Here is a 15,214-nt window from a genome sequence, read left to right as displayed (position 1 = left end):
CTCATATTGCTAGGACTGTTCAATCCTTCCTTGCATTGCGGCAGGTACAGTTTCTTCCTTGGCCTGCGTATTCCCCAGATACGTCACCGATTGAACATGTGTGTCATTTCGTTGGTCGGTGCTTCGCTCGTGATCCTCGTCCTGTGGCTTCTACAGACGAACTTTGGGTACGCATACAAACTATATGGAATGCTCTTCCTCAGACAGACATTCAAAATTTGCTTCACTCCGTGCCACGTCGTGTAGTAGCGTTTATTGCGGTGCGTGGTGGCTACACAAAATACTGATTTCGATCTCTTGTTATTGTTTGTTTGCTTTGAAAGTTTAATCATTTATTTGTACCACTACCACTCAACTGTGTATTAAATTTCATTCAATTATGACGATTCCTTCATGGTGTTGCAATTTTCACAAACAGGAGTTTAGATTTTATTTTATTTTAAAGCTGTTCGGCTTAAAACAGTTCGGATTAAAGCTATTTAATTACCAATCCAAATTATAGATTCGAATTTGTTTATAAATGATTTAGATCACTGAATTAATACAGTTATTCGAATCTCGTAATCAGTACTTAACAGCGCTTGGTACAGGTTAGATAAACTAAGTGACTGATGCTGTAGTGACGTAATTTTAAAATTTACTAGTTGTCTCTGTTGATTAAAGAAAGATGTGTATGGAGGTTGAAGCGTATAGTCTGTTGCATATTGCTTGGGAAACCAGTAAGGCTTATCAAATTTTCAAAATAAGTTTCACAAATTGTCAAACGATGGCGCTACCGATCAGTAAAAGCTATAAGGTAATGCTTTCAAAATAACTATTACTTGAAGACAGCGTCTTGCTATCTGAGGAGAAAATGAATGTAAATATTTTCAATTAAAATAGTTAGACACGTCTCAGAGCTCATTGTTTTTAAACTTTTTTCACTCCGTAGCGTCATCTTTTGTCGAACATTGTAACTAATTTGGCAAATTCATAAACATAATATCCAGTTTCCAAAGTAAAATGTAGCAAACGTTATATTTCTGCCTCCTCTCATTCCCCTTTAAATCGTTTCACAATTTTTGGACACCTGATAGGTAAACTCTGTATTCATATTTTATTTGGTCTTTCAAATTTTTCATACCTATAATTTGTTATAAGTAATCCTATAGTAACACTGATACACCCGGTTGCACAATTTGCAGTATCGATCTGCAGCATAATCTTCCTGAATTTTAGCAGACAGAGACTATTTGTTATAAAATTTGTTATTTTGTTTAAAAAAATATTTTACTCTTTAATATTAGTGAAATAGTTGAAATTTTACAACAGTAATTCTTTATTATTTAAAATTCATTTAACGGAAGAGCAATATTTGCAGTTTTGGAAAATCATAACATTTCTTTTCCATATATGCAGAAAAAATCTGTGTGTCTGCAGAGAAAATATGTCTGCAGACTACCAAACAAAATTTGCTAAGAACCTGAAACTTGTTAAGAACCTGAAATCTTTTGTTAAGTTTCGTAAAACCTTTTGTTAAGAACCTGAAACCTGTACATAGGATTTAAAAATCTTTTTTTTTCCTCCACTCAGTAATATTTTAGACTTGTTTTTTAAATCTGCAGATGTTCTAATAGATCTGCAGAGCCTTAAAAAGTATCATAAAAAGTATTCTAACATTGTTAATACAATCTCTTACGATAAATGTCAAAACGGTAGTTACTGGTAGCTGTAAGTATCGAATACGATAATATCGTAAATGTTAATAAGTATTACTTGAGTATCAAAACTATTGACCATGTAAAAATTATGTAAATTAGTTAAATAAATATCCTGCTCACGATATATCTTAAAAATACATATTTCCTGAGAATATCGTGATATTAAAACTCCGATATCGCTTGGAACTAGAGAATACATACTTAATCAAATCATTTTATGTAAACATTATGAAAACGTAGGGTCTTTCTCTTCGTTTTTGCTTCTTTTTTGCATCAAAAGATTTATTTGCTAACCTGAAGGATATATAGTAATTAATCGACATTTGCTTGTTAAACTGTTGATATTTAATCAACCAACAAAAATATAATCTATATTTTTTTTCAGCTTTGAGTCATGTTCCACCAGCTCCGCCATGTTTTGTTCTGCCTGTACAGTTCCATGAATTTGTGAATGTAGCTGAGGCCTTAGGATATACTAGTCAATGGCTACTGAAACCTCAAACATCTGTATCTGGTCCGAAATTGGTTGATATTTTTTCACCCGTTGGTCAAGCAGAGATCGATGAGTAAGTGTTCATTATTGTTAGTGAAAAAAACAGACATATTGTATAAAAATTTGGGTGGTAATTCCTTTTAAGGTTACGATGGTTATTTCTTATGGTTATTTGGTTATTTCTTATGGTTATGAGGGTTATTTCTTATGGTTATGATGGTTATTTCTTATGGTTATGATGGTTGTTTGGTTATTTCTTATGGTTATGATGGCTATTTGGTTATTTCCTAATTTATATTTAACTGCGGTTTTCATGACAGACATCGAATGAAAGAAGAACTTAGTAGGTAATAAGGCCTTAGAAAAAATGCATGATGTTCATGAATCAGTATCTTTATTTTTTAATTTTAGAATACTTTTTAAAATTTTAAGAGAAAAATATGCAGCAGTAGGATGCAAGTTAATATTTCAAGGAAGTAATTGCTAACTTATAGCTCTGATCAAAAACGTAGTTTATTGCATGTTCTGCAATGCTTAATTATTTTTTATTCTCGAAGTCAGATTATCTAAATGATTATCGTGATCGTGATAGCATAGGTGGAATAAGTCACAAAATTAGTATTCCTTAAGTTATCTAAATTTACGTATTTATTTTGTTTATAGATATGCTTTTAAAACGTGTTACTTCTTAAAGACAAAACTTCTGGTAAAATTACAGTTATAATAAGCAGTTAATGAGGTTACTGTTAAATAAACTCTAATTTTTGTAATAAAAATCAAAATATACGGTATTTAATTTAAATCATTCATTTGGTAATTTTTCCGTTCATGTGGTAATAGTTTACTGGAAATTCTGGCTTTCAAAATTATAGTTCTTATTGTCAAATATTTTTTAAATATACAAAACTTAAAACTAAATTTAACCTAATAAAAGGTTTTTATGCCATGCTGTAAGGGATCTGGATAAGATAACGAAATTTTATCACACTTGCAAAATTTTATCACATACTATAAAACCATATTTTATTGTTATTTTTACCAAAATCATTACCAAAGCACTTTGGGAAAAATTACCGCGATTTTTAGAGTTTCCATAAAACAGTACCCACAACAGTATTAACATAGTAAAATTTACCATATTCTTCAAGTTTTGACCATACTTATTTTCTCAGTACATATAACTGATAAATTTAAAATTAATAGTATTTGTAATGAAAAAAAGTTTTGTACTAAAATCCAAAATTAATGTATCCAAAATTAACGTTTTTACCGAGAACGCCCAAATCTCTAAACTAAACCATGTGTTCCTTATCAGATATAAATAAAACTAAAAAAAGTTTCATCTCGATATTGCGTTATAATCGGGGTAATCAGCTAAATTGACCGTAAAGCTAAGGAACGCGTTTTTACCAAGATAGAAATCTCTATTTTTGTCCATGTGTTCTTTATGAGATAATAAGAAAATGTAACAAAATATTCATTGAGATATTTTGTAATTATCGAGATGATTAGCCGTATAGACAGTAATGCTAACTTGTTTTTATCAAGACAGACGCGAAGCGATCTGTAAGTGTAGAGCCCTGAAAATGTCTAGTTAACAATAACAATCTTAGAAAAATAATATAACAAGATCAACAACGTGAGCAAGAAAAAATTTAAAAGAACGAGAAAATTTTTAGAACGTCGGTTCGTTGGTTTACTTTTGTAGAGATTAGTTTGTTTGTATTTAAGGTGTATACTAACCAGTAACGGGAATGGGATAATTGCAAGTGACGTAGCGTGGGTATCTCGATCCTGATTGGTTCTTGAAACGTGGCATTTGTTTACGTTTGTAACTGTTCTTTCCATTCTATTTCGAGATAAATATATATAATGGTTACAATAAAATATGTAAGCAAATAATAAATCTAAGTTAAGACGTAGACGAGAAATAACTATATTTCTGCAATTTTGATGTGAGATACGGCACTGCATTTAATTAACTTCACATTCTAACTTATGTGGAGAAACTTAGATAAACTTTAACATGCCATCTTGCTTATAAGCAATCAGCTGGTGCTGATGTCATAAGTCTTATGTGTGGGCATCTGTGATCTTCTTCATAAAGTGCAAGTACCCAATTGCAATTTATTTGTGCTTAGTTGATGTTTCAAATAAAAGTTGTTTTTATAAATACTGTATCTTCAGTGCAGCTTGATTCAGTACAAGCTAGTCGCCACAGGCTGCTAGTAAAAAACAAGATAAATAGGCATTATGTCAGCAAAAAATTTTAGAAATTCTTTTATTTAAATGTTACAAACACTAATGATGGAATGCTTTAATAAATAATCTAGATTTACAGATAAAATGCCACAATATGATCGCTAACTTAAAGGAAATTGACTTAACTTTTCCTGATTTTAAAGTTAAAACAAAATATTAAACTGATAAATATCAATACAAAACCTATTTTTAGGAACACAAAAACGTTTCATTAGAAGACATCTTTTATCCATTTAGTTGCTAGATGTGATGTGTATTGGCCAAGTTGATTGAATTAGTGATATTTTTCAAAGTGGAGAATGATGAATGATCTTTCTTCTAAAGAATTACTTTTGAGTTCTTTTAAAGCAGCTTAACAGAATTGAAACTCATTGTTGATTGCAGGCAAGGGAGTGTCCGTTATAATTTCTATGAAGAATGTTATCTTAAGAATAATTCTATATCAAGGTTTTCGAACTATATTTGATGTACTGTTCTATCTGTTTATTTTATGTAGGGTCGCACGATTTCTATTACATGCACTCGTCGAGAGTTGTACGGGCTTCTCAATTAAAACTATTCTTTTGAATTTAAAAATAGTTCTTAAATCATAATTTCCAAGAATTTACAGCTCATAAAAATGTATAAGTTTGATATAATAGAGACATTTGTAAATTAGTATTTTATATCATCTTAACAACTTTCTATTCCCCTTTAATTTTCTTGACCGTCTTTTAGCTCTAAAAAAATCAAAATAAAAGTAATATTTTTAAAAACCACGTTTTTGTAGTGGAGAATAATAATTAAAAAACAAAAATTTGAAAAACGAAGAAAAGTGTGGTTCATGAAATACATAACAGTAATGTTATATTAGTGTGTGTATGAGAATATGTGTATGTATATCTGTAATTGTAATTGTATCTGAATGTGGATGCGTATGTGGGATATGTTTGTGTATATGCATGTGTATGAGGATGCACATGGGGATGTGTATATGGCTGTGCATGTGTGTGAGTAAGAAAATGTGTATATGTATGTGTATATGTACTGTTATGTATTTCATAAGCACCAAGTTTTTCGTTTTTCAAATTTTTGGTTTTTAATTATTATTCTCCACTACAAAAAAGTGGTTTTTAAAAATATTACTTTTGATTTTGATTTTTTTTTTTTTTTTTTTTTTTTTGGAAACTGCACGGGTTTNTTCAAAATGTAAATTTTTTCACTCACTGTACTCAAAACTTTTCAACTGACATGTGACACTAATTTGAAATAATCGAATCGACAACAAAAGACAATCGCGAAATTATTAATTTTTCTTTAATTTTAATTTTATTTTACTTTGTATGTCTTCTTTCTCTTCATTTTCATACATTGTCATCTAATTCTGATCTATATGCCAAATTTGAAGTCTGTAGCTAGTCGGGAAGTTAGTTTAAAATCGATTACAAAATTCCACCCGAACAGACATACACGAAGGCAAGTTTATATACGCGTGGTAAAAAAATGTGACTTTTCAAAGTTCTTTAAAACTCTAAATGATACAGTTTCGTAATTATTTTCACGCACTCTAAGACTGTTTATGTTACCGATAAAGACAAGTTTGAAATAAATAAATATCCGTTTTAAGTGTATGGATTGCCAAATTTAATAGATTAAAACTAGAAGCTAAATAACTCCTGTCCGATGAAGGCTTTCTAGTCTCATGCATTTTTTGAATCCGGGTCTTCCCTAAACTGATGTTTAATAAAAGTGAAGATGCGTTGTCCGTAAAATAATAAACATTGTATATATTGACTTCAGGACAAAAACGATTTGAAATAGTTAGAGAGTTTTAGAAAGTTAAAGTTGGATGTGATGGGAATGCTTTAGGCTTTAACCGTTTAATTTTAGGGGATGCCAAACTTTAACTCGCTGGCGCAGATGGAACACCAATGTCTGTTTTATACATATTTTTTCTGAAGCCCAATTGCTAGTAAAAATATACTTTGACATTATTTTAATTACAGAAGTCTAATAGGTACTTAAAACATCCTGTCTGATTCTCCAAACAATATTTGTTCTAAAATATAACATCCAAAAAAAGTAGTTGGAAGGTTTTTTTTTATTCATATTAAAAAAATTATCAATAATTGTTTTTGTGAACTATAGGAATTTCAATCATAAATTACTGTTTCTCTTGGATATAAATAACAGCAAGTACGTCAAATTTTAAAAAAAAAACTATTGTGTGGAAAGCCATGTTTGAAAGATTTTACCCTTAACGCAGGAACATTACTGGTTTTTTAATAATGTATTTCATAACTATAAATAATTAAAATGCTAATTATAATATTTTTCTCTTATTTTCACTTAAATTAATACAAAAAAATATTAAAAAGTATTAAAAATTTGTTTAATAATAATTCTGCGTCAAAGAGTTAATAAACTTAAAATAACGCAGCTAAAGACAATTTATTTTTAAAATTTTAATTTTTGTAACTGAATATTAATAATAAGAGAACGATTAAATAGTAATTATGTAATTAACAGGATTTGAAATATATATTGTCTAACATGTCAAAGGCAAGCAAAAATTACGATTGAATATTGTATTTTTTATCCCTACATTCATGGCCCGGCATGTAAATTTTTATCCTGAAATGCACTAAAATAATTTTAATCATTAATAAAAACTACTGAAACAAAGTTTGCTTATTCTTTACGTAGTCGAGCTCATTTTTACTAGACAAATTCACGTTAATCGTCGCATAAGCTGAAATTGAAATGCTGAATTGAAATTCTTTGATTCTTATTCAAAAATTTATCAATAATTGACACTGTAAATTTAAAAAATATGACTGATGAATAACTGTTTTTCTTAGATCTAAATAACTCAAAATAAATGTGAATTTTGAAACTTATTGTTTGGAAGTGAGCCGTGTTTGAATGATTTTACCTATAACGCAGAAAAAGACACAGATGTCCGATGCAGTATTTCATAACCAAAAACTATTAAAAATGCTAAATCTAACATATTTCAATTAATATGATCAAAATTAATGCAAAATAATAAATTAAAAAAATATTAAAAATATGTTTAATGAAAATTCTGCCTCAAAGGGTTAATCGTCTAGGTTGATCTTTCTTTCTTGCTTTATCTGTAACGCTCAACTATGATAATAAACAATATAAAGTAATAGAATTAATAAAGAATTTAGCTCACTTTAAAAAATTCGAAAATTCAAAGGGGACCTAATTTAAGTGTTACTTTTTAAACAAAATTGCAACCATTTTCTGTAACTTTTCTGTTACAGATATAATCTTTTTTTTTAAATTTTAAATGTAACCAGTATGTGACAAAAGTATGTAACAGTAAAAATACTCAAATTCTAAAACATATAAAATACTAAAATTTTAATAAAATTTGACTAAGACATGTAACAGGATTCTAGACAATTGTAACTGAATACATTTATTTTTCAACTCGTACATTCTTTAAATTATCACAAACTTTTTGTAAACACTTAATAACCATTAATGAATTAATTGCCTTGGTGTATCAGAGTAAAATATAAATATAAGTTGAGTAAGTGACAAAACTATTGTTGTTTCAGATTCAGCAGACGAAGAGCAGTCGCTCAGCAGATGGTGAACAGTCCCTTCAACGTGTTCGGACAACCCGTCAGTATTCGACTCTACGTTTTGGTGACGTCGATGCTGCCCCTCAGAGCTTATGTCCACTCACAAGGCATCGTGTATCACCGATATAATGAGAGCAAGAATTTCAAAAAGGTCTTCTTTCATTTAATTTTTCTGATTTTCGAGCAAGCTAAATTATGCTTTATTGTTACATCATATTTTGAATTTCATCTTTTTTTTTAAATTTATCGACTGGTACAAAACTAATGCACTATAACGAATTCTTCTAAATACTGCAAAAAACGAGTGAGTACTTTTCTGAATTCAGTCGAGAATTTTTTATTGTAAAGCAGGGCCACCACTAGCTGCTCAAATTCGTCTACTTAAATCTGTTAAATTTATCGACTGATAGAAAACTAATACATTATAACGAATTCTTTTAAATACTACAAAAAACGAGTGAGTGCATTTCTGAATTCAGTTGAGAATTTTTTATTGTAAACCAGGGCCACCACTAGCTGCTCAAATGCGTCTACTTAAGTCTGTTAAATTTATCGACTGATAGAAAACTAATACATTATAACGAATTCTTTTAAATACTACAAAAACGAGTGAGTGCATTTCTGAATTCAGTTGAGAATTTTTTATTGTAAAGCAGGGCCACCACTAGCGGCTCAAATTCGTCTACTTAAGTCTGTTGAATTTATCGACTGATAGAAAACTAATACACTATAATGAATTCTTTTAAATACTACAAAAAACGAGTGAGTGCATTTCTGAATTCAGTTGAGAATTTTTTATTGTGAAGCAGGGCCACCACTAGCGGCTCAAATTCGTCTATTTAAGTCTGTTAAATTTATCGACTGATAGAAAACTAATACACTATAACGAATTCTTTAAATACTACAAAAAACGAGTGAGTGCATTTCTGAATTCAGTTGAGAATTTTTTATTGTCAAGCAGGGCCACCACTAGCGGCTCAAATTCGTCTACTTAAGTCTGTTAAATTTATCGACTGATAGAAAACTAATACACTATAACGAATTCTTTTAAATACTACAAAAAACGAGTGAGTGCATTTCTGAATTCAGTTGAGAATTTTTTATTGTAAAGCAGGGTCACCACTAGCGGTTCAAATGCGTCTACTTAAGTCTGTTAAATTTATCGACTGATAGAAAACTAATACATTATAACGAATTCTTTTAAATACTACAAAAAACGAGTGAGTGCATTTCTGAATTCAGTTGACAATTTTTTATTGTAAAGCAGGGCCACCACTAGCGGCTCAAATTCGTCTACTTAAGTCTGTTGAATTTATCGACTGATAGAAAACTAATACACTATAACGAATTCTCCTAAATACTACAAAAAACGAGTGAGTACATTTCTGAATTCAGTTGAGTATTTTTTATTGTAAAGCAAGGCCACCACTAGCGGCTCAAATGCGTCTATTTGCTAATAAAACAGAAACAAAAAAACTGCTAAAAAGCTATTTTTTTAGAAAACTGCTGACTATTTTATAAAAAAGGTGACTGTTTTAAAAATGTATTATTGGCAAATGAACACATTAGAGTTCAGAAAACTTTTTGGAAGGGCGAATAAACAATCGAAAAAAGACAGAATCGTCGCAAACAGAGGGCGTTAGAAACTGATTACTGAAATTCGACATCACATGTAATAATAACATCGTTTTTTTTTCTTTAATGTGTGATGCGTAATGGCATGCGTAAATGGCATGCATATCAAAACTTTTTTACTCGAAGGATAAACATCCGCAAACCTTGCTTAAAATGAAAACTGTTATACGAGTATATAATCTATACTTAATTAAGATTTCTATTAACTTTATAGCTAAGAGGATATTTGTATATACATGGGCTTAATTTCTCTGCTGAGCTAAATCACCGTTAATACTTTTTGCATTATGATGAAGGCAAAAAATAGTTAATTATGTTAATAATAATATGCAGCCTATAATAATAAGTTAATAATAGTAAGGTAGTAATCTACATTAGAGCTAAGGTATGGTAAATTGAGATGGTTCATTTCTTTATTGGAATTATAAAATATGGTTACTTAGGCTTAGAATCCACTGTTGAGTTAAGATATGGTAAATTGAGATGGTTCATTTGCTTATTGGAAGTATAAAATATGGTTACTTAGGCTTAGAATCTATTATTAAGTTAAAATATGGTAAATTGATGTGGTTCATTTTGCTTATTGGAAGTATAAAGTCTGATTGCTTAGGCTTAAGTTTTATTACACAATTTGTTTTTGTTATATTCTATATGAAATTTAAAAATCAAGACAAAATTTTGCGACATCTTATGCACAAATTTTTAAAAACTAACAACTATTTTAAATGATTTATGCACATATCTTGAACTTTGCAACATTTTCAATTAGATGCTTTTAACTTTTGTTATATAATTTGATTCGTGCTTTTTCTTAATTAGGATCACCTTATTTTTTAGTTTAAAAAAAACATATTAATAAAAGGAAAAACGTTGAAATTTTTTAGAAGGTGATAATTTTAATGAGACATCCTCTTGAGTGAGGAAAAACTTTCCTTTAATAGATTTTTAAAAACCCTTTGAAGCGAAACAATTCTGTAGTAATTGAAGTTTATTATGCATCATTATTCGCGCCCCGATACTTAAAGAAAAGAAAAACTTATCAAAAGTATTTCCTTTATTAGGTTTATTTTCTCGCTTTATTAAATTTATTAAAATCTCTTAAAAAAAAATTTTTTTTTGGTAGAGAGAATATTTGGTTGTAACAAAAATGAGAGTTAAAAATTATTTTCATCAATAATGAAGATTTTCGTAGAAAGATTCTTTAAATCCAAACCGTAATTAATTTTTTTTTAAATAACGTAGATTTTATTAATTCTGTATGCATTTGCAATTAGAATTCTATCTTTATTTTCATTCTATATGATTATGAAATCAAATCAATCGTTAAATTATAGTTACCATCTACACTATAAAAACCATAACACAGAAAATGATTGGTAAAAAAAATACTGGCAATGAAGATAGTACCACTATTTACTATAAATGTTTATAGAAGAAAACATGGTAAAAAAGTATGAATAAATAACTAATAAGTCACTCCCTGGAACCAAACCCGAAGATACTCATTAAAAAGTTAGCATGCTAACCCCTGTACCATCCTGTTATTTGGAGTTTTCTGTTTTATAATCATATAAAATATAATGGAGGAAAAGTTAAACAGTACATTAAAAGAAAATTTCCATGGCCCTTATTGACATTAATATTGTCTACTTTTTCGCATAATTTATTTTAACCGTTCTAATAGTTTTTATAATAGATACTACATTTTACAACGCAAAATAAGCTATTTACAGCTTAAAGTACAAAAATTCTCTGTCAAGAAATTAAAAAGTTTAAAACAACTAGAATACATTATAAGCCTAAACCTAGTAATTAAAAACCGTTATGAAGTTTAAGTTACGTAAGTGTGTATAAATATTTGAATTAATGTCTCGACTTTTTTTATATTCCAATTTCCTTTCAAATGAAATAAATCTAACTTGGGATTACAGGAAATGAAATTTTTAAAGCTCTTAACTTTATAATAAAAAAAATTGATCTAAAATATTTTCTTCCGAAGAAAATTTGGCTTTCTCAAATAATATTTCCCTCAGGAATAAGCAAACTTACGCCCACTTTTACATATTTTATTGTTGTTTGTAAAATTTTCATACCACCCACCAGCTCGGCAGTAACATTTACTTAACCCTAACTGCAAAACACAAACTTTAATTTTGAGTAGAGATTTAGCTTGAAAATTCTAAAATAAATTCCCGCTACGAGTGATTTTATATCCAGATACTATGAGAAATATGCAAATAAATGCATATTTAAATGTACAATGAACAAAATACATGTTAAAAGCATTGCAATTGTATATTTATAAAATACACGAGGAACATACATATGGAAAATCGCATTCATTCTTTTCTTGAATAATTCCGTATGACGTAAGTATGACTTTTAAAATTACTTTTTTGAATTCCCATTTCGAATTCTTTTTCTCAGTTAAAGTGTGAATTGCTCACTTCTGCTATTATCGATCTTTTTAGTCTATTATTTATTTAACATTTTTAAATTCGAATTTTCTCTAATTTTTTCAGTTCTTTCAAGAATTCTTGAACAAGTCTTTATGTTCTATTGGTATTTTATATTTTGTAACAGCTTGTAATTTATAGGAGTTTTCGCTATTTTACATATATTTCTATTCCTATCTATCGTTAATTTTATTTTATTTTATAACCGTCGTGGAGCAGCCGACCCAATTTTGAGTTTACCACTACCCATGTTGAACTCCGTAGCCTCGTAATTTTGAACCTAAGCCTGAAGACAAAGGAACTTTTGGATCAAGTATTTGGAGAAATTTGCCTTCATAGAGTACTTTTTGATGGAACTGACCCGCATTTGTGATACATGGAGAGGAAATTCATGAAAACCACCCACGGTTACCTTGACCGCAAGGGATCTCTAACCAACAATCCGTCTACCACTGAGGATATTTTACGTCAGCACTGTGGTCGGTGCAAGCCGGATGCGGAATTCGTATTGGCCAGCCATTGCTGGGATTCGAACCCGGTTCACCTCATTTGAAGGCGAGCACTCTATTCCCTGAGTCATCACGACTCTAGCTATCGTTAATTATAGATATTTCTTCATTTTAAAATCGAGCTGAATATTATGATTGTATTTAAGAAGAGATTGGAAGAGCTAAATGTTATGATCCTCGCGGTTTTTTTCAAATTTAATTCAAATTTCAATCTATGTTGATTAGTTAGTTCATTATAATTTCACGAGCCGTTGGCGACCCACTTGGTCACCCTCTCGAACTTGCCGCTTTGAGCTTCCACATTGCATAGTCTGACATTGTGGTAAAACAAGAAAATACTTTCAAATTGTCGACATTAAAAATAATGAAAAAAATTTACATTTATGCGAAATTAGTCTAAAAAACTATAGTGTCACTAAAATCACAAATTGAAGTTGGCAACACTTAACACAGTTGGCAACTAAGTTGGCAACACTTAACACAGTTGGCAACTAAGTTGGAAGCACTTAACGCATGTGTAAATGCGTTGAATTGATTCATAGACGAATAATTCCATTGTGATGTCACAACAATGTATTTTCAAGAGCTTCTTTTTGCCCTAGTTCCTCTATAAACTTTAAAAAGAAATCTTTTGTTAGTGTTAAGGATTTAAAGATTAAATATTCTACAATTTAGTGTGGCATGTTTGCTTTTATTTTTTCTGTTATAAATCGAGAAAGAAAAATCTAGATTAATAATTTACACAAAAACATTTAAATAATAACTGTAAAAAAATAAAACTTATTCGTACTTATTCTCCTATTAAATGAGTTATGATGAATGTTGATGCGTTGATGGTAACTTGATGTGCTTGATGTGAACGGGTAAATATGTAATATATAAATTACACATGAAAATGAATTTAAAAATAGTAAAAATTAGAATGACAAGTTAAAATATAGTTTAATCGAAAGTTACTTCAAGATCTAAGAAATAAATCAATTTTGTCTTTTCATATATGTTCAACATACTATAAAAAAGCATCCAAGTAATTAAAAACGAAAAATAACAATAAATATTACAGCAACAATAATGAATTCAATCAAAAATAATAAAAGAATAAAAAAAAGTGCTGAAATCGTAATCCTAATGAGTTGTAACGTTTATTGCCGTAAAGTGGCGCTGTATGTGTAAGAGCAGTAAGCGTTATCATTTTCGCGGTAGAAAATAAATATGTGTCGCTCTCTCTCATGCTTCAAGTGATCACTCTTCAATATTTATCTATATTGTTGTTGGTTTCCTACATAACAACTTAAAATGATGCTTAACTCTTTCTGGCGTTGAAAATTTTGATTGAAAATTTTAGATAGGTAGCACATTGCAATTACAATCGTAGTCCATGAATTCAAAAAAACGGGATGTACTTGCACTCCATTATGTTTAAAAAATAGTGAACGTTTAGAAGCGAATAGTTTTTGGTAGTTCGCAATATTTTTTTGAAAAGTGCTGCCAGACTGGCAACACTGCATCGGAAAGGACTAAGATTAGAATGCTTTTTCAATATAATAATTTTTTGGCTTTTAAACGATATACATCAATTGTAAAAGATAACTATATAAAATTTGAAATCTGTGCATTTTGGATACAGTATTAGTTTATTTTCAAATAATTAAAATGAATATTTTAGATTTTTAATGAATAAGTTTTTTACAAGTAATAAAAATTAAAAATATAGATTTTTAATTTGAATTTCTCCTAATTTAATTGGAAATTAATGCAAATGCTAAAAAAAATTAAAGCATGGCATTTTTTATTCAAAACAATTAAATGCTTTTTTTAAAGCTCATTATTTTCTGTTAGAATCAAAACTCAGAATTATCAATTTTTTTTTTAAATTCTTAATCTTTTCAAAAATATTTCGTAGATATTTTTGCATTCAAAGAACACAAAGAAATTCAAAAAAATTCATTTATTTGGAAAAAAATGTCCGCCCTGGGCTATTTTAAATGTTTTTCTTTTCTGAACTTATTTTCATTTGGAAGTTTTTTAAGCGAACTAACTGTCTTTGAATGTTACTAACAAAAAAATAATGATGTTTAAAAATTTTGGATGCTAGGAATTTTCATATAAATAAAGAAAAACGTATCGGTTCGTTTAGCTGATTTAACTTCAAAGTTCAAAGAGCCTCGTAGTGATAACCTCGAGTTATCAAATTATTAATATTATAAAAATATTGAATTTTAAATAATCTGGCTACATTTTAATCACCAAAAAGATCGTGAGAATTTAATATAACCCTTGTATTTAAAACATTTTTGCGGTTAGAGAAATAAAGCAGCTCATGAGAGAAATTCGCGAAAAAATAGATTTTGATAGACAAATAATCGCGACAGTGCATAAATGCATAAACATACATACATTTGCATTGAACTAAAAAGTTATTCGTTACATTGTTTGTTAAGAAAAGAATAAAATATTTACATTCGTTTTTTTATAAAATGTGATATAAATTAAAAAATTGATTAAATTTAATTATATTTGGATTAAGAGTGATTAAAAATGAAATTGTGAAATTAGAGAA

The 15,214-nt window shown here is 29.0% G+C and overlaps 1 protein-coding gene across 1 annotated transcript in view; it reads left to right on the top strand.

Moving 5' to 3' along the window:
- Nucleotides 1-15,214, top strand: part of LOC107452261 (cadherin-like and PC-esterase domain-containing protein 1) — a 250,281-nt gene that overhangs the window by 171,517 nt on the left and 63,550 nt on the right. Inside the window, exons 8-9 of the mRNA XM_043040510.2 lie at nucleotides 2,086-2,266; nucleotides 8,028-8,205. Coding sequence (XP_042896444.1) covers nucleotides 2,086-2,266; nucleotides 8,028-8,205 — 359 coding nt within the window. The remainder of the gene's footprint in view (nucleotides 1-2,085; nucleotides 2,267-8,027; nucleotides 8,206-15,214) is intronic.

The sequence above is a fragment of the Parasteatoda tepidariorum genome, chromosome 3, assembly GCF_043381705.1.
Source record: "Parasteatoda tepidariorum isolate YZ-2023 chromosome 3, CAS_Ptep_4.0, whole genome shotgun sequence".
NCBI lineage: Eukaryota > Metazoa > Arthropoda > Arachnida > Araneae > Theridiidae > Parasteatoda > Parasteatoda tepidariorum.
The sequence above is the reverse complement of the archived record's forward strand: the minus strand, read 5'-3'. Positions and strand labels throughout refer to the sequence as shown.